Below are 27,289 nucleotides of genomic sequence, written 5' to 3'. Positions count from 1 at the left end.
AAACGCAGCACTTCCGCTAGAAATCTTGGAACACACCGGAAGGCATATTGTCTACAGGGTGGTGTTTATATCCATAATAATACATTTTTCCCTTAAAAAAACCTGCTCAATTGACACGTCTCACACAGATTTAATGTCTTTGCTAAATAGTTACTGTATCGATTTTAAATCATTGAATGGAATCGCATCGTATCGCCACGAATGAACCAATATCGTCCATGTATCGTATCGGCAACCAACGTATCGGGACGCGTATCGAATCGTCGTTCAAATGTATCGTTACACCCCTACAACCACTCCTTCTCTCCTTCTCTCTCTCTCACTCTCTCTGCACCCTCCCCCATCCTTTCTCTCTCTTCTTGTCTCTTTTTTTGGCCGGCTCTTCGAATGCGGCTCTATAAATCTAAGCCACCTGCAGCCTGTGGCAGCAGGAGGGGAGAGGGTTGGCGTGGATGGGTAGAGGCATGGGGGGGGGCTGCGCTAGGGGCAGGAAGGTGGTGGGGGGGGGGGGGGCAGGACTGAGAGGGTAAGCTCCGCTACCTAAGAAAAATAAATCAAAAGACCTCCCTCCCCCCCTTCTCCTTCAACACGCACTGTTCTTTATGGATGTTTTCTTTTTGTTAACGGTCGGATCCCCCCGTACGCAGTCGTCCACCACTATAACAGTGGTTCTCAACCTTTTCAGGCCGCGACCCCCCAAAATAATCATATTTTAACTGGGGACCCCCCGCACCCTGACGAGCACTAAGAGTTGAGGCATCACATTTTGTATAACACGGTTCTATTGTGAAAATAGCAGATCTACATGCTCACAACGCCTCACGCTGCGATGCGTTGTGAGCATGTAGATCGGCTATTTTCACAATTTCTGCCTCTAATATTTGACAATTTGGCCGATGTTTAATTTCTAATTTTCGAGGTATTAAAAAGTCCTTAAATTGTAGGGGCGCCCACTGGCCTACTGGTCCAGGCGCATATACCACTTAGGCATCGCCACATAGGCATGGATGCCTGGCGGCGTCGCCGGTTCGATTCCCGATCCGGATGACCTTTGCCGCGTGTCACTCCCCATCTCCCCCCATTTCCCGTCAGTCTACTGTCCTATCAATATGGACATAAAAGCCCAAAAGCAAATCTTTAAAAGTCCTTAAATTGTCACTTTAGACATGTGCAGATACCGTCTATACACTTAAAACTTTATGATGGTTTGTTTACTGTTGAGTGATAAAACAACGTTGCACATTAAGTTAATCATCTGGGGACCCCCCCTCCCCAAATTAATTTGGGGACCCCCCCCTGGGCGTCCGGACCCACAGGTTGAGAACCACTGCACTATAATACTTATACCTGCCGTCTCATCCCAACACCACCCCCCCCAGCCCCGTTCCCCATCCCCCCCCCCTTCGCAGGCTCCCCTCCCCAAGCATTAAAACATCTGGAGTAATTAAGTGGTATGGTAAAACTTTATTTAAAGAGCCCTGGCAGAGGGGTGGAGGGAGGGTGGGGAGGGAGGGAAGTGGGGGGCTCAGGTTCCAGTCTGTGTTGTGTCAGCCCAGCCAAGGACGGCTGGTTTATTTTATTTTACTCTGCGGTGGGCTTGGGAAGAGGGGGGGAGGGGGCGCTCTCTGGGAATGTGTGTGTGTGTGTGTGTGTGTGTGTGTGTGTGTGTGTGTGTGTGTGTGTGTGTGTGTGTGTGTGTGTGTGTGTGTGTGTGTGTGTGTGTGTGTGTGTGTGTGTGTGTGTGTGTGTGTGTGTGTGTTTTTCCCTCCAGCAGATGCTTATCCGTAGCCTGATCGTGGCACACACAACGATCCATCTCGCCCCACACTCAGGCTGGGGGGGCTGCCTCTTTCCCTGCGCTGAGGCCCTGGCCAGGAGAGCAGAGTGGAGTGTGTGTGTGTGTGTGTTTGTGTGGAGGGGCTGGGTGGCGATGTCAGGGGATTCGCTTTACTGTAGATCAACTCGTTGCACGCCACTGGGCTCATGATGGACAGTCCCAGGCAGCCCTTCCCCCGATAATAGGCAGTTTAAGCAGCCCGTTTCTACTACCGCAACACGAGGCGGGACTACAGCTGCTATGACGTACCGGTAATCGCCGTAGCGGTCAAAATTGTTAAGCAAACAGGCGACGGGGTCCCACCCCCTTGCGCTGAGCACTTTGGTTCCCATGGCGACGCGTCTACGCAGCAGACGTAGTAGACGCTACGTGGGAAGGGACCTTCTAGCGCTGTAGAGACGGCCACGACGGCGGCAGGTTTATCTATCGAGCACTGATCATTTCCATTTACCGTTGTCATCTGCCGTAGCCGTAGCGTTGCTCAAAGTCGCTAGTATAAGGCCGGTCAACAGTATATAACATGCACCGATCCCCAGTTTTAAATCGATGTTAACTCATTAAAAGCCAACCCCGCGATGTCGCGGGAAAAGTAATAGAGTATCTATAGTGCCATCCACGCGATGTCGCGGGAAAAGTAATAGATTACTGTAACGGCGAGTAAAAATACCTAGTACAATGGCCGACCCTCCGGAGACGAAATCCGCGCTGATTTGTCATCATCACGGCTCCACGAGCACACAATAGTCATCCCATAACATTGAGGTGGACGGGCCGCCTCATCTTTAATGTCCATTATCTCAAAACTACACTTTAGAAGCGAAGATGGAGGCAGATGCTCGCTTATAAAACACATGTATAAACGCTACGAGCCGATCCAGCATGGCTCCACATAAACAATGATCGGTTCAGTCGAAGGATCCGATGACGTCAGACCGGAAGTACTTCCGGTGGCCTTCAAAATAAGACAAAATAAGAGAACGGCCGTGAATGGGGGGGGGGGGGGGGGTGGGAGGCACTCTGGATATTATAATCCGTTAATGTCTGAGGCTTTTAATGAGTTAACATTCAATCGAATAGTCATGACTATTGACAAAATATCTACCAAAACAATCAGGGCCTTCGCCCAACAAAACAACACTTTCCAGCTTTAGAGGCTCTGCTTGCCTGTCTCTCAGGGTCTGCAAACAGACTTGTATACTGTTGAAACAGTCCCACATACATATTGTTAATGTAAAGTAGACATTTCTGGCAAGAGTGGTTTTGGTTGATTCCAAATCTGAGTCAGTGTTTTGTGATGCCCCTCGAAGGCTTTGGTTTCTGCTGAACGTAAAAGTTGCTTAATCAATTGAGAGGAAAAAAAAAAAAGCCCAATCACATTATCAACAGTTTCCAACACAGCAAATGGCAGCAGTTTTTCAATTTTCCATAGATGGGAATTAGTTTCACGCAGGCATATAAACATAGTTAGTTGCTAGCACCATATCACCTACGAGTGCAACAGTCAAACCCGAGTTAACCCATTCAGAACGGGTACACATTATTGTGTATCATTATTTTATGCTTTAACTATTGAAAAATAGCAGATCTACAAGCTCACAGTGCGGTGCCGCGCTGTGAGCTTGTAGATCTGCTATTTTTGAAAAATCGTGAAAATTTGAATTTTGACCCGATTCTATAAGTGTCTTTTGAATCCTTCTAAGACTTTTTGAAAAACCTATGTTTCTTTATGTCAGCAATCTGGTTAGCCATCGTCAAAGAAAAGCTCCTTTTCATTTCAACTGGAGCTCAGTTAGTCTGTTCTTGAGAGACTACTATGTCAGTGGTTTTCAAACTTTTTCACGTGAAGGACCCCCAAAATGATATGTATTTGGCCACGGACTCCCATCTCAAAATATTTAGTTCCAAGGACCCCCCAGAAGCAAAATTTTAGTTCCAAACGTTCGGTTTGAAAATACATACATTCAAATATTTGCACACATTTTTATGACTTTTTCAAAAATAGCAGATCTACAAGCTTGCAGCGCGGCACTCGGTGCCGCGCTGTGAGCTTGTATATCTGCTATTTTTCACTGGTTAAAGCATTCAATAATTCTAGGCCTAACCCTCCAAACAATACGCGGTCATCGCCTCCTAGTAATTCATTTCCAATGGGTGGCGGGCGGCTATTTCGGCCGCACGGAGAGGTTTAGAGGCGGCGAGGTGAGCGGGCGCAGTCCCGTGAAATCCCCGCGAGCGTGCTCGTTCACACGCACGCGGGCGGCGAGAGATGGTTTGTGTCCATCTTTGTGAAATACCGCGCGGCTTTTACTCACTGAGCGAGCGTGTTTGTGTCTCACCGCGGCACGGCCGCCGCTGATCCTAGCGGGAAACCCTGCGGCAACCGCTGCTCATCTTGAAGGGCCTTTTATACTTAGTTGAGTGCCGTTGTGACGCGCTGAAAATAGCAGATCTACAAGCTCCCAGCACATTGCAGCGGGATGATTGAGGTGACTGAACACAATGTACAACAGAGTATAAACCAGGCATTACTGGCAGGAGTTTGCGAGCTAGCTTTTCTTGTCTAAACACACGCAGAGCGAACTGATAAATATAATCAGACGCTGATTTCCATTCTGTGTTTTTGTTCAGCTTTTACTAGATAATCAGCTCTGAGGTATTTTTTTTCCTTCCCCGGTTTTCATTGATGTAATGATGATGCCACGACAGAAAGCAGCAAAACAACCTTGAAGGCCCTTCCAGTAAAAAGGGTTCTTGGCCAATGCGATAAAGCGGTGGAGTCACAAAGCAGGCATGTTTTTGTTTCTCTCTCTTTCTCACTGCGTCTCTCTCTTCTCTTCCCCTCTCCCTGTCTCTCTGTCTGCCTCTCTCTCTCTCTCTCTCTCTCTCTCTCTCTCTATCTATCTCTCTCGCTCTCTCTCTCTCTCTCTCTCTCTCTCTCTCTCTCTCTCTCTCTCTCTTAGGGGCGTCACAAGGGGGGGGGGAGTGGGACTGAGTTACAGGGGCCCAAGGTGGAGGGGGCCTTGATTATTTTATACTTTAGCTATTCAAAAATAGCAGATATACAAGGCACCGAGTGCCGCGCTGCGAGCTTGTAGGAACTATTTTTGAAAAGTTGTGAAAGTGTGCGCAAATCTTTGAATACGTATTTAAGCGAACATTTGTAACTTCAAATTTTGCTTCTGGGGGGGGGGGGGGTCCCTGGAACAACATGTTTTGAGATGGGGGTCCGCGGCCAAATACATGTCATTTTGAGGGTCCTTCACATGAAAAGGTTTGAGCACCACTGACAGAAATATAGGTTAAAAAAAAAAAACTTTTCACGATTTTTCAAAAATAGCAGATCCACGCTGCACTCGGTGCCGCGCTGCGAGCTTGTAGATCTGCTATTCTTCAATAGTTGAAGCACAAAATAATGCCTAATAATGCGTTCCCAGTCTATAATGAAATACATTCATGGAGGGCCCGCAGTGAATCCTTGTACCCAGGGCCCAGAATTTGGTGCGACACCCCTGCTCCCTGTCTCTCTGTCTGCCTCTCTCTCTCTCTCTCACTCTCTCTCTCTCTCTCACTCTCACTCTCTCACTCTCATTCTCACTCTCTGGTCTTTGTGTCCCCTCATATTCACACGTTCTAGCTGCACAGCAGTGCCTGGGCTTTGTTTACGGGCTGTTGTGGTACTGTAACCCTTTGATCAAACGGGACCCTGGAGAGTTCCAGCTAATAGGACAGTTAGTCTCACCACCGCTGGGGAGAGCAGGAGGGAGAGCTCATCTCGTTCTGTCTCTCTCACACACACACACACACACACACACACACACGCACGCACGCACGCGCGCGCACACACGCTAGGGATGCATAGATACAGTTTTTTTTCCCCAATTTTGATCCGATCCGATATATACATTTGGATATTTACAGATACTTTACCGATAGCCGATACAGTAGGCTACAAAGCAAGTATAAAAAAATGCATCACCGTAAGAAAAAAAAAAAGAAAAGTACATTCAGTGTAACTGAGTGAAAAATGCAATGGCAACATGTGTCTCGTCTCAAGAGTGGAGGAGCGACGAAAAAGGTTTTCTGGATATGATTGTGGGATATTGTTTATTTAATAAGTATATGCTAAAGTGTTTGGTTTTGGGCTTACTTTTGCGCACAATATTACATATTTATAATCCAGAGACTTTCTTATTATTATTTCGTATCTGTGACTTGGATCGGTGTCGTCGTGTCCGACATCCAAAATCCCAATATGACTTAATTAAGTCATATCGGGAACCGATACTGATACGATATCGGTGCATCCCTAACACGCACGTGTGCGCAGTCACACGCACGCACGCAGGGACGTTGCATTTTCAATATTGAGCTGGGTGCTCGTTTTTGACCCCGCCCCTTTTTAAGTAGGTATTTGTACTTTACTTGAGTATTTCCAATTTCCAATAGTTTTACTTCTACTCCACTACATCTCGGATCCAAATATTGTACTTTTACTCCACTACATTTATTTGAAAACTTTAGTTACTAGTTACTTTTCGGATATAAGTTATAATATTTTAAAACACACATTAACCACTTTAGCCATTATACCTAGGTTGTTTGGAAATAGCCGATCTACAAGCTCCAAACGCATCATATCACGACGCCTTGTGAGCTTGTAGATCTGCTATTTTCCAAAAAATTGTACTTTTACTTTTGGTACTTTAAGTACATTTTGATGCCAATACTTTCGTACTTTTACTCAAGTTCATTTTGAATTGAAGTACATCTACATTGCAGTATTGATACTTTTACTTGAATGCCAGAAAAGTCGACCTCTTTCAAAGTCGACCCCAAACAAGTAAAGAATGTGAGTCCACTGGTCTTTGCCATCTCCAGGCAAACGTCACAATGCAGTGTCAGCCTGGCTTCATCAAAGTCGTCTCCATAGAATTGCACCATGCGTTTGCGGGCGCTGTTTCCGACAACACAATCCTTCACATGTGTGTTGACCATTTCCACACGTGAGAAAAACTTTAGCATGATTCTCAAAGCAAAAAAACGTGCTAAAAGTGTCTAGCTGCATACGCAGGCCACGGGCTGAGTGCAATGTAGTTGGAAGCAATGGACTGCAGCGATGCCGTTTTAGTGGTCCAGCGTGTGGGGCACAGGGGTCGCAGAGACGGTGCGTCTTCGTCTTGGTAGGCTACAGTATAACAGAGCTACATCATACAGCCAGGATGTGGGGCGGTCTTTGACGCTGTGTTAAGCTGGTTGCACACTGCTGCGTTTTTCGTTGCGAAATGCGTTTTTCAGGGCAAAGAGAGAGAGAGAGATAGAGAGAGCAAGGGACCGAGTGGTGCGCGAAACGGGTGGCAGTGTGCAAACGTGATTGACATAACGTGAGGTTGATTTTTTTTATTCACGCGCTCCGAAATTCACTCCGATATTCGGCACGAAAAACGCAGCAGTGTGCAACCACCTTTAGCCCTATACTCTAATTGAAAGGGACAAAGCCAACGTGTGATATCGGCCGAGTGCCAGGAATGCAGTTTGGCCAGTTTGGGAAAACTTGTGAAAACGACTGAGTGCTAGGAATTGTCAGCGAGAAATCAATGGGCTCTCATAACTGTACGCTCAAGCTCCCAGGCGCCCCCTATGATTCCGCCTCTGCACGCACGCACGCACGCACGCACGCACACACACACACACACACACACACACACACACACACACACACACACACACACACACACACACACACACACACACACACACACACACAAGAGCCACATATGTGCTGAAAGACCAGGGCCTTTTGGTCTTCGTTTAAAGGTTATCTGTCATCTCTGTTTGGAACGGAAACGGCTCCAACGCTAATCCCATAGATAGACACCTGCTGCACAGCACACACACGTGCGCACACACACACACACACACACACGCACGCACTCTATTCTTATATGGACCTGTTTGTGCTTGTGTTACAGCAACAGCTGGAGGAGGAGGCAGCGAAGCCCCAGGAGCCGGAGCGGCCCATCTCACCTCCGCCCAGCGAGGCCAAGCACCGCAGCCTGGTGCAGATCATCTACGACGAGAACAGGGTCAGTGATAATAGTAGCATGTTAAGAACATTTACACATTCATTGAAAAAACACGGCCCCTCCTCACACATTAGAACAGTGTTTCACAAACCTTCACGTTTCAAGGTCTCCCCTTAACGGGTCCATTTGGTTCCATTTGTACACGGTCAGAGTTACAGACTTTTATGGGTCAATTTAGACCTTCCTAAAGGAACCCACAGAGTCCACTGGAATCCACTTTGAGAATCACTGCATTAGAAGGACAATATACTGTATATATAGTTACTGTATACAAAATGCTGGTGGGTGGCTACTGGCTACATGCAGTACGGTACAGTATGCAAACCAATGTTGAAGTGTCCTGCCTAATAACTATTAGGCTTGTAAATGTCACACTGGGCAGTGGGGGTTGCCTTGTTGGCTAATGGAGCCATTCTCAATGCTCTTAGTCCACCTAGTGGTGAGCTGTGTGCTATTTTAAGCAGAGGTGTTTTGGTGACAGTGCCATGCACTGAAAACTCTGCAGGAGTCAACGTGGCTTATATATTTGATATTTTACACAGAGATATACTAAGAGAGATCTCAGACAGTCTCCTTACTCTCCTCCTCAGGAGAGCCCTCTGGTTCAATAATAAGAATGAGTGACAGGGTGTTACGTGCGACAACACAAAAGCCACAAGCCAGACCCGAACTCGTGGCACAGCTATACGTGTGTGCACCCCCAGACTGCTGAAACTACACAGCTGCTGTGATTAGCCATCGAAGAGGAAACCGCCCGCCTGCCTATCAACCCACACACTCAGGGGTGTCGCACCAAATACTGGGCCCTGGGTACAAGGATTCACTGCGGGCCCCCCATGAATGTTCTTCATAGGGGGAGGGGGTTTAACCCCATTTTAACTGGGAACGCATTATTTTGTGCTTTAACTATTGAAAAATAGCAGACATACAAGGCAAGCTCACAGCGCGGCACCGAGTGCAGCGCTGCGAGCTTGTATTTTTGAAAAATCGAGAACATTTGTGCAAGTCTTTGAATATTTCAAATCCTTCTAAGGTTTTTTGAAAAAAACCTATGTTTCTATGTCAGTGGTGCTCAAACCTTTTCATGTGAAGGACCCCCAAAATGATATGTATTTGGCCACCACGGGGACCCCCATCTCAAAATATTTCGTTCCAGGGACCCCCCCGCCCCAGAAGCTAAATTTTAGTTACAAATGCTCGCTTAAAAACACATATATTCAAAGATTTGCACACATTTTCTTTTCAAAAATAGCTAAAGTATAAAATAATTAAGGCCCCCTCCTCCACCTTGGGCCCTAGTAGTAACTCAGTCCCCCCCCCCCCCCCTCTTGTGACACACCTGCTGTCTATCAACCCACACACTCATCACACACACAGCTGAATACAAGCAGCATTAGGAAGTGGGTGAAAGCTCAAGGCGCGCTCATATGACAGGCTGCTCCACAATGCACCGTGACCTCTGGATCACTTTCCACTTCCTCTCTGGCTGCCAGGAAGTACTCACTTCAGCTGGATGTTCCCTCGTATTCAGTGGTGTACAGTAACCAAGTACATGTACTTAAGTAATGTACTTAAGTACATTTACTTAAGTAATGTACTTAAGTCTAATTTTGTGGCGTTTGTGCTTTACTTCGGTCTTTCCAATTTCCAGTACTTTTACTTCTACTCCACTACATCTCGGATCCAAATATATTGTACTTTTACTCCACTACATTTATATAAACTTTAGTTACTAGTTACTTTGCTGATATAAATTATAATATTATAAAACATACGTTAACCACTTGTAGCCCTATCTTATACCGTAGGATTTTTTAAAATAGCCGATCTACAAGCTCACAACGCGTCGCATTTGTAGATCTGCTATTTTCAAACATTTAGTACTTTTACTTTTGGTACTTTAAGTTCATTTTGATGACAATGCTTTGATACTTTTACTCAAGTACATTTTGAATTCCGTACTTCTACTTGTAAGGGTGCCCTCACACCAAAATACCTATGAGAGTGGAATCCGCGTTCCGCCAATGTATTTCAATGATAAGGGAGCGTTTTTTTGCAGAAATCCTCTGCTGGCATGAAACCGCTTCACTCTCATTGAAATGCATTGGCGGATTCCACTATAGGTATTTTGGTGTGAGGGCACCCTTACAGAGTATTTCTATATTGCAGTATTGATACTTTTACTTAGGTCAATCATTTGAGTATTTTTTCCACCACTGCAAAATAGTATTCTCCCCTGTACGTACAAGCATTCCATCATGACTGGCCTCTTGAAGCTCTTCATTATCAGTCGCTGCGCGTCTTCACCACACGCCTGTTGGACACTGCTCAGTGCTCCATAGCATCCTCAAATACATGAATATTTCATATCGTCACTGTTAGGCAGGAACCTCGTATCTCCAAGTTTCAAATGTGCATGTTTTGCAAGTGCATGTAAGCTCGGCTATTTCCACAATTTTATTTTATTTTCAGTGATGAATAAAAAACGGTTTGGGACATAAAAGGTTTCTACCCGACAACTACGATATACGCTATTCGAGGCTTTATGGTGCACGCAGTGCTTGTGATCTATATTATAGTCTCCCCTCCTTGCGGGGACCGTATGTCGCATTTAGTATGAAAACCTGCAGATCATGTGCGTGCCAGTGTGCGTCACGCCCATGTCACGCTCCATATATGGCCAAGATCCATGATGTCAACAATATTTAGCACATATCTGGGAATGCCCATATATGGACATATTGTGTCAGTCTCTGTTGTTTCAGCGCAACCTCGCTTCTCGCCCTTAGGGCGTCTTACTGGTACTGCCTTAAAGGAGTAGTTCACCCCCAAAATGACTTTTTTTCTATTGATTACTCATGCCATGGAGACTAGAGTTCAATAATATTTTTTGGTTTTTGTCACATTCCTAAGACATAAATTTGATTCGAGTTTACCCCCATTGATTCCGGATGGGGACCCGTTTCGAAACGGGTCCCCATCCGGAACGAATGGGGGTACATTTATTGTTATCACATTTTTGTCTTAGGAATGTGACAAAAACCAAAAAATATTATTGAACTCTAGTCTCCACTCCATGGCATGAGTAATCAATAGAAAAAAAAGTCATTTTGGGGGTGAACTACTCCTTTAAGGCCCTTTCCCACTGGGCGCGATAACGATAAAAAATATCGTTTTTCAATTGAAGTGGACGGTAGCGTACACACCGCAACGATAAAGCCGCCATAATTGATGCGAACGCCGTCGCCGACCATATCGTTATCGCTATCGGGCCCCCGCGGGGAAAGGGACAACCAGGAAATACAAAATGCAGCTTGTAAGCATTTGTCCCCATCATCCCCCCACCCGTGCTGTACTGTGTCTCCTGCTGTACTGTAGTACTGCACCGTTGTCAGGGAGAGAGCGCCGCGTGTGTTTTTTCAGCACCTGACTGTAATTACTCCAGCCTCTGAGCTGGTGTCAGTGCCGTTTCATCTAGACTGGAGGTGGGACGTTCGCAAACGAATCGAGTCTTTTGAGCGGCTCTTTGAAATGAACGATGGGATCCGGTTCGCAGTAGGGAGCGGCCATTCCTTTTTTTGAGGAGGGGGAGTAAATTCTTTACTTAAGTTAAATTATCATTACTGCAATGTGTAAATACTCTGCCTCAAGTAGAAGTTCTGAGTTAAAATCTACTTGAGTAAAAGTACAAAAATATTTGTATCAAAATGTACTTAAAGTACCCATAGTAGAATATACTCATTATGCAGAATGTCCCGTTTCACAGGTTTTCCAATGAATAAAATGTAGGAAAATAATTAGAAAATAGCAGATCTACAAGCTCACAATGCGTCGCGTTGCGACGCATTGTGAGCTTGTAGATCGGCTATTTTCAAATGGCGGAAATGTATGGCCAATATGTATATAGGGGTGTAGTCAAAATCTACAAAGTAATAACGAAAGTAACTAAATAACCAAAGTAACAAAAAATTAGCCAAATCTTTTGAACGGCTCTTTGAAAGGAACGGATCACAGAGATCCGGCTCACTTCAAAGAGCCATAAATCCCATCTCTAGTTTCGTCTGTCCCCTCCGGGCCGAGTATCACCCGGACCCGTTTTTCACTGTTCTTATATCCAAGCACTGGGACAGCTCAACTGGAGTTCACTCCTCTCATATTTGTCACACGGCAATTACGGGCATCGGCGCTAGGAAGGCACAGCACGGCGGCGTTTGTTCTAATCCTTCTGAACTGAGCTAAATTGAACTGAGCTGAGCTCAGAACTGAGACCTCCCTCCAGACGTGCACTTGTGTATATTTATCCCTTTCTGCATGTCTTGTGACTGACTCGACCTCTCTCTCTCGCGGGCGCTCAGTCTTTCTGTGTTAACTGTTGACTGGCTGCATGAAGAGGGTAACCACAGACGGATATGGCTTAGCCCAGGGGTCTTCAACGTTTTCAGGCCAAGGACCCCTTAGTTGAGAGAGAGAGATGAAGCAGGGACCCCCACAACCTTTTCGTAGATTCCATATAGTTTAATCGTTTGACAGCACAATCATCAGTGTATTTCGGATTCATGTCAATTTGTGTTTTCAGATATTTAACCAGTTGAACGTACTTTATAATAATTTGACCTTTCACTCTGTACTTAGTCTGCTCCTTTTCCCCTCTACATCAAAGCTCTTTACCGAAAATAGCCGATCTACAAGCTCACAACGCCTCGCGCTGCGAGGCGCTGTGAGCTTGTAGATCTGCTATTTTTGGATAAAGTTCTCAGAATATGGACACTAGGGTTCAAGTTTCTATCACACAAAGATTTGGAGGACCCCCTGTAGTAACTCTGAGGATCCCCTAGGGGTCCTGGACCCCCTGTTGAAGACCCATGGCTTTAGCCAATTGAATTAGCCTCCCAATTCTGGGGCTCACAACACAATGTTGTTGTGCGCTTAAAGGCATACTAGGTGGGATCGCAGATCCGTGTGTACACACACACACACACACACACACACACACACACACACACACACACACACACATGCCCCTCCCCCCTCTGACAGCTATAAAAGTGATTGATGTCGTTGATTCATTCATTGATTGGGTAGAGCACTAACGAGCACAGAATGAGTTTGACACTTGTATGGCCCAATCCATCAACTCGGTGCACAACCCCTCTGAAGTTCAAAGGGATCAATTAAGAGCCAGAAACATCCCTGCAAGGGATGAGTGTCAACATAAACAGTGGAACAAAACCAAAACACAGTTTTTAGAGAGAGGGATGTGTCTTTAGCTGGAAAACAGCCTGGCATAATTATATAGTGTCTGTAATTTATTGCAGGTATTGTAATTATTATTATTTTTTTAATTTAGGCTCAAGTTACCTAACCTTTAAGATATTTAGTGTAGAGCGAAAACAGGAGAGGGCCTAGTATGGAGTCAACTAAGTATATGGTAAGTGATTAATGGGTTATGATCAAACTGCTGTTGGATTTGTTTTATCCCCCAGCCCTCCACTGTTCCAGTAACAGTCCCTGTATCTGACCACCGGGGGGCATGATTGAGGTGGCTGCTGAACCAACCTTCTCAACCATGAGTTGTGTGTGTGTGTGACTGTGTGTTGCTGAGACAAATTGTAGAAACAAATAGTTCCTAGAATAAGCAGCATGGGTGTTGGAGAAAATGTTGGCAACTTTGAGTTTCCCCCCAGTGTTAGCTGCCTGCTTAATGTAGCAAGTTGTCATGTAGCCGTTAGGGATGGGACCGTACGCGATATTATCGTTTATGGTGATAAAAAACACTCGTATCGTGGAGATTTAATGTATCGTGACATCGTCCTCCGTCATGCACTGGGATCAATTCACCTTTTATTTGCCGAGCTGCATATCCGGTACCATTTAAACCCTCTATAATTGGTAAAAGTTACTTATAATATACGTACTTGATACAGTCTTTTTTTCACTCAATCAAATGTCTTTGCCAAAAAAATTGCCGATCTACAAGCTCACAACGCGTCACGTTGTGACGCGTTGTGACGCGTTGTGAGCTTGTAGATCTGCTATTTTTTGGCAAATGCATGTTCCGCCCCAGGATAATGGATTTTGATTATCGCGATAATACCGTCAATCGCAATTTCTTTTGTCACAATAATCGTGATATTAAATGTTTCAAATCGTCCCATCCCCTAGTAGCCGTGTTGCCCTTGTGTTGGTCAGCGCATTTACAGTCAAGCTGTTGAATTGAGAATGTCAATGACAAAACAGAGAGCTTTTCGCATCCTCCCGTTTCCTCCTCCCTGTGGACTAAAGACCTTTCTTAATAAGTGCTGTTGCTGCAGCTCATTAGCGGCTCCATCAGCTTGGTGGGCTGAGGCAACACGCTGCAGACTGTTACACCTGTTGCTCTCCAACCAGGAAGCAACAGCTGGATGTGGAAAACACTATCAATGCAAAATGACTCGCTGAAGCGTGAATGTGTGTCCTATTTGCATTTGAGGGGATACGTGTTTCCTTTTGAACTTGCTTATCATCATCAATTGAGAAATTATGCCGAAAATCAACAGGGGGCTTCTCATTTTGGGTCTTTAAGCCCTTTGCACACAGGCGCGTTTATCCGCACGGATAAAACGGACAATTTCATTTTTTTTAAAGAAAACAATGATTCTCTACGACCTCATGCACACCGGATCCGAATTAGCCGTGCGACGAGTGGCTGCGGCCGTGCGTTTTTTTTTCTCGATCGAACCCAGTTCGATTCGTGCGTCTTGTCGCATGCGGTAAAAAACTCATCACTCCTTTTATATCTCCTTTTGGGATCCGCAGCGCCGATTCCGCACAGCCTTGCACACCAAATCCAATGCGTTTTATTCATGCAGCAAACGAAAAGAAACGCAACTGTCCTGGTCATGATTCACCTCCATCCTGGATGGCTTGGTTCGAGGCTTAACATAATTGTTATAAATATTTTTGTAAAAGTCTATGGGGAAAATGAATGGGGAATATTAAGTGACCCCAGGAATCCACTTCCGCTGCGATGCTCTATAGAGGAGGTTAGGAGAGGTCACCTCCTCCTCAATCTGGCTGTGTGGCTCCTGTCCTCACACCCCAAGACCTCCCCCCGTCTTCTGTTTTGGAGGCTGCCAGGAATCCTCCATCCCATTTCACAGGCTGAGCACTGGAGGCAGGGAGCTTTGAGCACTGGAGGCAGGGAGCTTTGAGCACTGGAGGCAGGGAGCTTTCGCTCTCTTTCATCAGAACGTCTCTTATGGGATAAGCACCGAAGCCCCATCACTCACTCCTCCAATCTCCGTCCCCATTAGTGCTCTCTCTCTATCTCTCTCTCTCTCTCTCTCTCTCTCTCTCTCGGCAGTGGTGGAAAAAGTACTCAATTGTTTTACTTAAGTAAAAGTATCAATACTGCAATTTAGAAATACTCTATTACAAGTGTGGAATTCAAAATGTACTTGAGTAAAAGTATTAAAGTATTGGCATCAAGAAGTACTTAAGGTAGGCCTACCAAAGGTAAAAGTACAAAAGGTTCGAAAATAGCAGATCTACAAGCTCACAACGTGTCGCGATGCGACGCTTTGTGAGCTTGTAGATCGGCTATTTTCAAATAGCCAAGGTATAAAATAGGGCTAAAGTGGTCAATGTATGTTTTATAATATTATAATTTATACCTGTAAATGTAACTATTTGGATCCGAGATGTAGTGGAGTAGAAGTCAAATTAATGGAAACACTCAAATAAAGTACAAATACCTCAAACTTGTACTTAAGTACATTACTTAAGTAAATGTACTTACTTCACATATGCCCTCTATCTCTTTCTGTGTCTCTCTCTCTCTCTCTCTCTCTCTCTCTCTCTCTCTCTCTCTCTCTCTCCCAATCTCTGTCTCTCAGTTCACTCTATGCCTCTCTCTCACTCTCCATCACTCACTCTGTTCACTCTATGCCATCCCCCCCTCTCTCACTCTCTCAGTCACTTAATCACCCACTCAGTATCTCTCTCTCTCAGTCGGTTCACTCTCCTGCCTGCTCATAGCTCTCTCCTCGCTCTCTCTCTCTCTCGCTGAGCGAGGTGAGCGGTCCTTTCTCTGGAAGAGAGGGGAGAAGAGAGAGGGTGCAGAGGTGAGGCACTGCAAATCTAGCTCGTGTTAAACCCATTCAGAACGGGTACACATCATTGCGTATCATTATTTTATGCTTTAACTATTGAAAAATAGCAGATATACAAGCTCACAGCGCGGCACCGAGTGCCGCGCTGCGAGCTTGTAAATCTGCTATTTCTTTTAAATCGTGAAAATTCGAATTTCGACCCGATTCTATAAGTGTCTTTTGAATCCTTCTAAGATTTTTTGAAAAAAACTATGTTTCCATGTCAGCGATCTGGCCGGCCATCGTCAAAGAAAAGGTCCTTTTCACTTAACTGGAGCTCAGTTGGTCTGTTCTTGAGAGACTACTATGTCAGTGGTTCTCAAACCTTTTCATGTGAAGGCGCCCCAAAATGATATTTATTTAGCCACGGACCCCCATCTCAAAATATTTAGTTCCAGGGACCACCCAGAAGCAAAATTTGAGTTAGAAACGTTCGCTTTGAAAATAAATATATTCAAAGATTTGCACACATTTTCACGACTTTTTCAAAAAATAGCAGATCTACAAGCTCCGAGTGCCGCGCTTGTATGAGCTTGTATATCTGCTATTTTTCACTGGTTAAAGCATTCAATAATTCTAGGCCTAAATGGGTTAAAAGCCCTAATAAGAGCCAGTCCATCCATCCATCAACCCACCCATCCTTGCGTCCATCCAGTGGAGCTGTTTTCAGTCCAACGTCAGTGATTGAGTGAGTGGAGGCTCAGTGCGTGGTTGCCATGGTGATGGCAGAGGTGGTTAGAGCTGGCTAACATGTGCTGCCCGTCTGTTTGTGTTTTTTTTTCCCCTCCCCTGCAGAAAAAAGCAGAGGAGGCTCACAGGATTCTGGAGGGACTGGGACCCCGGGTGGAACTGGTGAGTCCCGAAACGTTGTTTCTCTTTTACCGCTATTCTCTTATCACCATACTGTAGGTTTTACAGTAAGCATATCTTTTAGATCAGGGGTCTTCAACGTTTTCAGGCCAAGGAACCCCTTAGTCGAGAGAGAGATGAAGCAGGGACCCCCACAACCTGTTCATAGATTCCATATAGTTTAATCGTTTGACGGCACGATCATCAGTGTATTTTGGATTCATGTCAATTTGTGTTTTCAGATATTTAACCACTTCACTTGAACCGTCGATACTTAATAAACATGACCTTTCACTCTGAACTTGGTCTGCTCTTTTCCCCCTCTACACCAAACCTTTTTGCCAGAAATAGACGATCTACAAGCTCTGCGAGGCGTTGTGAGCTTGTAGATCTGCTATTTTTGGCTAAAGTTCTCCAAATATGGACGCTAGGGTTCAAGTGGTTAATATAAAAAAGGAGATTTTTTTTTCCTATCACACAAAGATTTGGAGGACCCCCTGCAGTAACTCTGTTGAAGACCCTTTCTCTAGCATATCTTTTAGATTTTTGTATGTGCAGAGTGCAGAATGGGGGGGGGGGGGGGGGGGGTGTGTGGGATGGTAGTGGAGTGGGGGGTGCTGAGCCAACGAGAAGGAGGAGCCGGTTTAGAGTAGAAGCGAGTGTAGCCAATTCTGTAACGCCAGTCCCTCCTGAGAATACAGCCAGCACTTCCTCTGGCCCGGGTCGGCTTCCCTAGTGATGATGAATGTACACAAAGTCCTTGGCTTTCTCTCTCCTGGGTCCCTGTCTGAAAAAGGCCACGTTTGATCAATGTACTGGCCTTTGTGTGTGTGTGTGTGTGTGTGTGTGTGTGTGTGTGTGTGTGTGTGTTGACCACAGAGGTTTATTGTAGCATAGCTCTCTGGAAAGGTGTGTGTGTCAAAACTCACTACACTACCTTTTTAGAAGTGTATAAACTGTAGTGTACAGTATATATATGTATATATATGTATACTGTATATACACACACACACACACACACACACACACACACACACACACACACACACACACACACACACACACACACACACACCGCATATCGTCACTGTCTGGCAGAAACCTTGTATCTCCAAGTTTCAAATTTGTACGTTTTTTCGCAAAGCAAAGCCCTGCTTCATCACACAAGGCCGTCGCACAAAAAGTAGTGAAAACAGCAGATCTACAAGCACACAACGCCTCGCACCGCGAGGCGTTGTGTGCTTGTAGATCGGCTGTTTTCACTAGTTTAAATCATTTTTAAAATGATAAGTACAATACAAACGGTTTTGGACATACAAGGTTTCCACCCGACAACGACGATATACCATGTATGTATAAAACAGCAAACAGATACATTTGTTTCCGTTCCTCACGCCATTTTGGAATGTATTTGATTTCACAATGAAGTACTTTATAGGTTCAGTGGTGCCTTATGCTGCATTCACACTGAGAGAAGCCAAGCTAATGTTTTGCTTGGCAATTCAATGTATTCTCTGTGCAAACCAGCTTTAAAAATGTCCAAGCTTTTTTTCTAGCTTGGACATTTTAAAAGCTGGTTTGCATAGAGAATACATTGAATTACCAAGCAAACCATTAGCTTGGCTTTTCTGTATGTGAATGTAGGTTAATTCTTGCTGAATTATATCATGAAAACTGCACATTATTACCTGTACTACACTCTGTAAAAGAACCCCTCCTGTCTGCTCTCATCTCGGTGTGTCTGCCTGTGAAACTGAACTGTCTCCCCTGACAGCATGGCTGACTCTTTCATCTCTCTCCTCTCCCATTCCAGCCTCTTTACAACCAGCCTTCTGACACCAAGCAGTACCATGAGAACATCAAAATGTGAGTCTCTCTCTCTCGCACACGCACATGCACACACACGCACGCACGCACGCACGCACGCACGCACGCACGCACGCACGCACGCACACGCACACATGCGCACGTGCGCACACGCACACAGTCCCACATGCTTTTACGAAATGGTTTATTTGAATCCACCAGATTATAATTTACGTATGCTTTTTTTTATTTTTACTGTAGGGGCACATGAGCTACACACAGTAGTACAGTAACATAAACCTAAAAAGAAATAAAAAAGAAATGTATGAATATAATTTGTCCAGATTGTCACACTGTCATACAGATTGTCCATCAAGAAATTCAACGTTCTATAGCATCCCCAGCCAGGAATTTAATTATAAAATAGACCAAACATGGCTGCCAAACCTTATACCATTTCTGGACAGAGCCCCTGGTGGAATGCTTCTCCAATCTGAGCCATCGCATCTCCGACCCAGCGTCGATGTGATGGTGGAATAGCTGATTTCCAAATTCAATTGAACAAAATAAGGTGACGGGCCAATAAGTCGCCGTCTTGTTTTAAAAATGTTCAGCTGAAAAAGTGCTCTAGGGCTAGGCACCGCCCAGAGGCGTCAGTTGGGTATGGCAAACTATGGCAGCTGCCATACCTTGGCTACAGGGGGAAATAATAACATTTACTTTTCATCGCGCTTGTTGCTAAGGTATGGCAACATGACTGGTGCGCGCATGCAAGACACCAGTCATGTTGCCATACCTTAGCTTTTGCTGAACTGACGCCGCTGGCACCGCCTCTTCTTCATCAGAGTGAACATACTACCCTTAACCTGCCTTACACCGACCGTTGTGTATTGGCTACTCTAAAACGTCTAGTTCCATTCCTTGATTCTGATTGGCTGGTTGCTGTGGTATATGAGACTATAACCCACACCTTGAATCAGTTTATATCAAACCCAGGTGCGTTATTTCTTTCCACCTGTGTCGTTTTTGCTGCCTGGCCAGGAACTACTTTCTTGCAGAGCAGACCTTATGGTGTATTATTAGTGAAATAGAACAGTTTTAATTGGTACACGTCTATGATTTTCATGGTGCCATATTGTGACCATTTTAGAAAAGCAATAAGCCACGCGAGGCTTGTGGTTACCGGGGTAGTATACACCGGCACTCGCCTCGCGTGGCTTATTGCATTATAGGCGTTACGTGCATTGATAATCGGGCCGTGACAGACCTCTGTAGATCAGATAGCTGCGGTACAGTATAGAGTATAGAGTAGAGTTACTGCGAGTCGTGGCATTTCATGGCACCGTTGTTAGTCAGGCTAGCGTACCGTAAGACATCTATCTCCACTCCTTTTGATCCCTGGCACCGTTTGATCAGTATTATTACCTCAAAGCAATCAGGTGAAAAGGCCTTCTCCTTGCGGGTGTGTACGTGCACGCACGTACGCGCGTGTTTGTGCGCGTGCGTGCTCGCAACACTGTGTTATTAAATACCACTGTGCAGCTTTGATGCAGGACAATTGACTCCTTTGTGTGTGCAACTGGTTTGATGACCTTGGCACCTGTCCCCAGTGGATAAACGAGTACCTTTAGCCCTCTTCGCTCCCCACCTGCCTGCTCTGCCCAGAACGTTTACCATGACCAGAGCTTCTTTTGTCTCTCATTTACACCAGTGGTGTAAAGTAACTAAAGTACATTTACTTAAAGGAGTAGTTCACCCCCAAAATGACATTAAAGGAGTAGTTCACCCCCAAAATGACTTTTTGTGCTCAAGCCATGACTGTGATTAGGTTTTAATCCCTAAATGTCCCGTACATCCCATGTTTTGGTGCTATTTACTCTAAATTACGGCATACTCCATTTCCTCTAAAATAGCGTGAGCTTAACGGTAGACAAATGAAACCTTTTGCAAGGGTCCAGGACGACTAATCTCCCCCTCAGACCATCTGGTGTAACAGAGGACAATGCCATCCCTGTCCTTAAAAGGGCCTAATCTGTCAGGTCCTGCTTCTCTGACATCTTGCCTTTACATCCATACACTATAAAATCGTCAGTGTTAACTTAACTCTGAGGGCGCTTTTCGAACGGCAAAGAACCGGTTGAGGGTTCTTTCTCCCGCCTATGGGATTAACCAGAGTTGGTTCGGAAACTGTAAAAAGTTGGTTCGGAACGGGAACCACAAAATCCTTGGTTCCTCTGGTTCAATCTGGTGGAAACGCAAGCCGGTTCGCGGCCGTTTCGCAAGAACCAAGGTTCCAAGAAAGTTGAACGGCACTGGTTCTTGAACCAAGGTTGCTCTGGTTCAATCTGGTGGAAACACAAGCCGGTTCAGAAGAACGAACCAAGGTTCCCAAGAAAGTTGAACCGGCACTGGTTCTGGAACCGTTTCTTTGCCGGTGGAAAAGGCCCCTAAGGTGAAGCTCATTGGGTAATATATCATCTGACTATGTGTGTGTGTGTGTGTGTGTGTGTGTGTGTGTGTGTGTGTGTGTGTGTGTGTGTGTGTGTGTGTGTGTGTGTGTGTGTGTGTGTGTGTGTGTGTGTGTGTGTGTGTGTGTGTGTGTGTGTGTGTGTGTGTGTGTGCGGGCGCGCATGTGCGTGCGCGTATGGAGTGCGTCTGTTCGTCCATCTGCGAACAGCTAATCTCCGCCACCGTTCGTTCGTTCGTTGTGAAACTTTGCTTTCACACTCCCGTGAGGCCAATGAAGAGCCTCTGCCCCACATTTTTCACACCGGCGAGTTATAGCACCACCAGGATAATTATTTTATTATATTAGTCGTACAGATTTTGTCCAAACCTCACACAAATCGGTTCACATTATCAGACACACACACACACACACACACACACACACACACACACACACACACACACACACACACACACACACACACACACCGACAGGAGCGAAAGCATAGTGTCCAGCCTTGGGCCATCCTGCCTAGCGGAGACAAACAGAAGGAACATGACCTTAGAACTGATAGATTCAAGTGTTGTAAATAAAACTCAGCCTTGCAGCACAGGAAGAGACAAAGTGAAGTGGCTGCCTGAGCAGATTACTGACCTGACCTTTTATTTGAAGCACTCTGGTTGGCCGAATGGCCGTAGCCGACCCTAGATGAGGTTTACAAGTTTGTAAACCTCCACTTGTGAGTTCATCAGCCTAGCAGTGCCAGTGGGATATGGGGACCTGCAAGCTCACAATGTATCACGATGCGATGCATTGTGAGCTTGTAGATCTGCTATTTTCAACAACAAAAAAAATAAATTTTTATACATTTGAAAACTTGTGAAATGGGACTTTCTGCATAAAGACTAATTACTTTTTTACTTTTACTGTACTTTTTAATTGACTTTTACTGTTCTACATTGCAGTTTTGATACTTTTACTTAAAGGACAACTTTAGTTTTTTACAACAAGGGTTCATATTTTAGATTGTAATTAAAGAATATAAAAGATGGGTGTTAAAAAAAAATCATTTACATCTTTCTATTGTCTTAGGGATTCTCATTTCAGTGGTTTGGGGCATGCGTACGTACAAGTGGCTAAATATGTCATTTTACAGAGAATAAGACCAATCCCAAGATACAACGCAACCTTTCATGGTTGGATGTGACTTATGGGGGCTAGAAGTGTTACTGTGAATAGCAATAACGAAACTGCTGGCTTATTGTGTCTAAAAAGACAAATTTAGCCACTTGTACGCATGCCCCCATGCGTACGCATGCCCCATATTTTGGCACGGTAAATGTGATAAAACAATAGAACGAAGCAAATGAAAACATTTTAACCCTCACTTTTTCTTTTCTCTAATTACAATCTAAAATATGAACCCTTGTTGTAAAAAACCAAAGTTGTCCTTTAAGTACAACATTTGAGTACTGTTTTTCCACCACTGGTGCAAGGGCCTTAAATTGTAGTTTATTGGAATGGAAATGAGGGAGATAGGCTGCGAACGGTAGGGACGAGTTCATACATGGAGAAAATCCTTTGAGTGATAGATATCTTTATTGACAAAAAGCATATGCATAATCACACATGGGGAATCTGGGAATTGGCATAACGACTACATTGGGTAGATGAGGGGGAAAATAATGGTTTACCTTTAATATTTTCAGCATGAATAACAAGCAGTTAAAGTGCAATAACACTTTAATACACGTTTGGGTTGTATAGTTATGTAGTTAGCTTGAGAAAAATCTAATTAAAAATGCAGTTTTGTGATGTTATATCGTCGTTGTCGGGTGGAAACCTTGTATCTCCAAGTTTCAAATTTGTATGTTACTTTCGCAAAGTAAAGCCCTGCTTCATCATACAAGCTGCACAAAAGTAGTGAAAACAGCAGATCTACAAGCACACAACGCCTCGCACCGCGAGGCGTTGTGTGCTTGTAGATCGGCTGTTTTCACAAGTTTAAATCATTTTAAAAATGAAAAATGCAAAACGAACGGTTTTGGACATACAAGGTTCTCACCTGACAATGACGATATATCGGTAGAACCTTCTTTTTTTCTGTGTATTGCATTTGTCCTCACGTTTCCTTACATGGTCCATATTCTTCACCCCTCCCAGAAACCAGGCGATGAGGAAAAAGCTCATTCTTTACTTCAAGAGGAGGAATCATGCTCGTAAGCAGTGGGTGAGTACAGAACTCTGCTCTCTCTTGACTATGCTGGGAGTCTGGGACCGGCCTGTGACAGATGACTATAGGTTGGAATTCGTGGGCCGGCTGAAGCAAGTGGCCATTTCAGGTGGACCAAATAGGAAGTGATCTCTCTGTTGCTGGAGGGGAGAGTGTGTTTTGCAGGTCTTTCAGTCCGAGTGGATCAAAAAAGTAACTGGTTAAAGGACAACTTTGTTTTTTTACAACAAGGGTTCATATTTTAGATTGTAATTAGAGAAAAGAACAAGTGAGTGTTAAAACGTTTTCATTCTATCGCTTTAGCACATTTAGCATGCCAAAATGTGGGGGCATGCGTACGAATGGGGGCATTTCACAAGGTTAGCATTCACCAGCTTCGGCAGGTTAGCATTTCACAAGGTTAGCATTCACCAGCGTCGGCAGGTTAGCATTTCACCAGGTTAGCATTCACCAGCGTCGGCAGGTTAGCATTCACCAGTGTTAGTTTTACAGAGGTTAGGGGTTAAGGTTAGGTTTAGGTGTATCTCCGTCCCCCCAGACTTTCGTCACCTCCGCGCAGCCAATCACAAGCTTCTGCTGCCTTAACCCAGTTGTCTTTTTGATACACTCGGACGACCGTTACTGGAGAGCTCTGTGGTCCGTTGCTGGAGAGCTCTGTGGTCTTACAGTGTACTGAAACACGGATATTAGTTTTGAGAATTTATGTCATACTATTCCGAAGACAATCCATTCCATTCATATTTAATCTGCTGTCAGCCAGACACTATAATGAGCGTTATTGTTCTTTTGTGTCTGACTGTATATTTTGGTGTGTGCATGTCTGTTTATGTTAGGCTATTTTCTGTGCGTGACACCATCACACAACTAAGTATAAATCACCCTTAAGTGTGTGTGCTTGCGTGCGCGTGCGTGAATTCTTCCCAGTGATTGAAGCAGCCAGAGCCAGAGAGCAGAGCTATAAATAGCCCAGGGATAAATGGGGTGAGCTGTGATGCCATAGCCAGGCAGACATCCTCAGAATGAACGTCTTTGACAGCAGCAAAAGTACCCCGATTTACTGTTTAAGTAACAGTAGCAATAACACTATGTAGAAATACTAAAGTCAAAACTTTTTTTTTTTTTTTTTTTTTAATTCTTTACTTGAGTAAGAGTAGAAGTATTGGAATGTAATGTTAAGAATGTTTGGAATGGAAGGTTGGAATGGAATGTTTTTCGGAAATCACAACACGTTGCGAGCTCATAGACGGGCTGTTTTTGAATTGCTAACGTCTAAAATAGTTGGTATAAGTGGTTATGTATATCGTTGTTGTCGGGTGGAAACCTTGTATGTCCAAAACCATTCGTTTTGCATTTATCATTTTAAAAGTGATTTAAACTAGTGAAAATAGCCGATCTACAACGCCTCGCACCGCGCCGCGAGGCGTTGTGTGCTTGTAGATCTGCTATTTTCACTAGTTTTGTGCAACAGTCTTGTATGATGAAGCAGGGCTTTAGTTTACGAAAAAAAAACATACACATTTGAAACTACAATACAAGGTTTCTGCCCGACAGTGACGATATGTTTTGTAATAAAAAACAAAAAAACAAAAAAAAGATCTACAAAGTAACTAGTAACTAAAGCTGTCAAATAATTAGCGCAGTAAATTAGTACAATATTTGCCTCTGAGATGTAGTTGAGTAGAAATATATATATTATTTAAAATGTTTTACCTAAGTACAGTACTTGATAGGAAGGGAATATCTTCAGAAATAGTGTCATATCCTGGAATAAATTCCTTACAAAGAAATGCCTTCACTAATGTGTTTGTAAAGGTGTCTAGTAGTAACACATCTCACAAAGACTGAAATTCAGTTGGGATGTGTTACTAGACACCTTTACAAACACATTGGTGAAGACATTTTTTTGTAAGGAATTTATTCCAGGACTTTTTTAAGATATTCCCTTACTATGAGTGAACGCACTCAAGTTACTCTCCACTACTGCTTGACAGAAAATCATTACATCAAATCAAGCCCCAGGTTTCAGCATGGATTTAGCTTCTCTGGTCTGGACTGGGGAAATGAGGGGAGTTAACAAGCCTTCCCTCGCCCACCCTGATCTGACACCCAACGTCAGAGAAGCCATCCATCTAAAAAAAAGCATCTTTAGTCCGAGCGTTTCGTGCACAAATCGTGCACTTTATGAAAGAAGCATGACATTTGGCACACAGTTAGAACATGCCATATGGCAGGGGTTCACAAACCTTTTTGTCTCAGGGCACCCCATAAATATATTTTTAATCCGAGGCACGCCTACATTATCATTTTCACTCCCAGCACCTTATAATTATAGCATATCGTCGTTGTCGGGTGGAGACCTTGTATGTCCAAAACTGTTCATTTTGTATTATCATCTATAAAATGTACTAAACTAGTGAAAACAGCCGATCTACAAGCACACAACGCCTCGCGATGCGAGGCGTTGTGTGCTTGTAGATCGGCTGTTTTCTCTCCGGCTCTGTGTGTATAAGTGGGCGGGGCTGTAGCTGCTGGCGGGGGCAGAGCAACGAGGAGACATCACCTTGTGTTTTAAGAGACCGCTGAGGGTCATGTCTCCTCCGGGGTTAATGGTCTGCTTTACTGCCTTGCCTGAGCAGGAGCAGAGGGGGAAAAAATATACTCGCCTGCCAGAGAAGGCACTCAAGGCCAGACTTCCATCAAAATACCAGTGTTTTGCACGCGGCACTCTCTGTCTGGACAGAGCACACAGTGCTAGAAACGCTAGGAAATGTCTCCCTCTGTATCAGTGTTGTTTTTGACAGCAAATTTTGATCTAGTTTTAGTCATAGTCTTTTGAATAAAATGTAATTTAGTTTTAGTCATAATTTAGTCACCTGAAAAGTTTTAGTTTTAGTCTAATTTTAGTCGACTAAATATCATAAGATTTTAGGCGACTAAATCTACAGTTGATTTAGTCAACTGAAATGTATTTTGGCAGGCCTTGATGGCATCGTAATGACTGATTTTACACTTGGTTGCGTGCTGAAAATAGCAGATCTACAAGCTTGTAGATCGGCTATTTTCAGCACGCAACACCTGAGAGCAACCAAACCTAAAATGTCTCTCTTCTCCACTAGTCCCTACCTAACGTTTTAGTCTAGTTTTTATTTTTTTGACGAAATTGTCAATAGATTTAGTCTTAGTTTTAGTCATCACAGCTTAGTTTTTATTTAGTTTTCGTCAGTGAAAGAAAAGCAGTCGACAAACATTTTTCGTCATAGTTTTAGTTGACAAAATCAACACTGCTCTGTATCCGTATTCTGCGATCTATAATCTCCCATGAAAAGCAGCAGTCGACGATCTAAAGATCTGTGTGTCTTTGATAACTGCCTGGGTAAACGCTTTACAACTGTCTTTGTCTTTAGTGTTGTCACCCGCCCCGCTGAGGGATTCTTTTTGAGTCTGTGGTTTTGAAATGAAATCCGTAGCCCATAGAACAATGTCTATGAACTCGAAGCGACGTTACGTTGTTGATGTTAGAAAGCGTTTCTGCAGCGCGTTAACCCAGTTAGGCCTAGAATTATTGAATGCTTTAACTACTGAAAAATAGCAGATCTACAACTCTTGTAGATCTGCTACTTTTCAAAAATCCTGAATATTTGTGCAAATCTTTGAGTATATATATATATTTTTGAAGTGAACATTTGAAACTCAAATATTTGCTTCTGGGGGGTCGCTGATACAATATTTTGAGATGTGGGTCCGTGGCCAAATACATATCATTTTGGGGGTCCTTCACATGAAAAAGTGTGAGCACCGCCGACACTTACAGAATCGGGGTCCAAATATTCAAAGACAAATTTTCACGATTAAAAAAAAAATAGCAGATCTACAAGCTCACAGCGCGGCACTCGGTGCCGCGCT

General features: G+C 44.2%; 1 protein-coding gene across 1 annotated transcript in view; it reads left to right on the top strand.

Annotated features, from left to right (window-relative positions):
• Positions 1–27,289, top strand: part of ncor2 (nuclear receptor corepressor 2) — a gene marked incomplete at its 5' end in the record, with an annotated part of 196,893 nt that overhangs the window by 50,587 nt on the left and 119,017 nt on the right. Inside the window, 4 exons of the mRNA XM_080739080.1 lie at positions 7,807–7,920; positions 16,845–16,901; positions 18,712–18,764; positions 23,317–23,383. Coding sequence (XP_080595206.1) covers positions 7,807–7,920; positions 16,845–16,901; positions 18,712–18,764; positions 23,317–23,383 — 291 coding nt within the window. The remainder of the gene's footprint in view (positions 1–7,806; positions 7,921–16,844; positions 16,902–18,711; positions 18,765–23,316; positions 23,384–27,289) is intronic.

This window comes from Nannobrachium achirus (assembly GCF_963921795.1).
Source record: "Nannobrachium achirus genome assembly, chromosome: 12".
NCBI classification, from domain to species: Eukaryota; Metazoa; Chordata; class Actinopteri; order Myctophiformes; family Myctophidae; genus Nannobrachium; species Nannobrachium achirus.
This window is presented reverse-complemented; position numbering and strand designations above follow the sequence as displayed.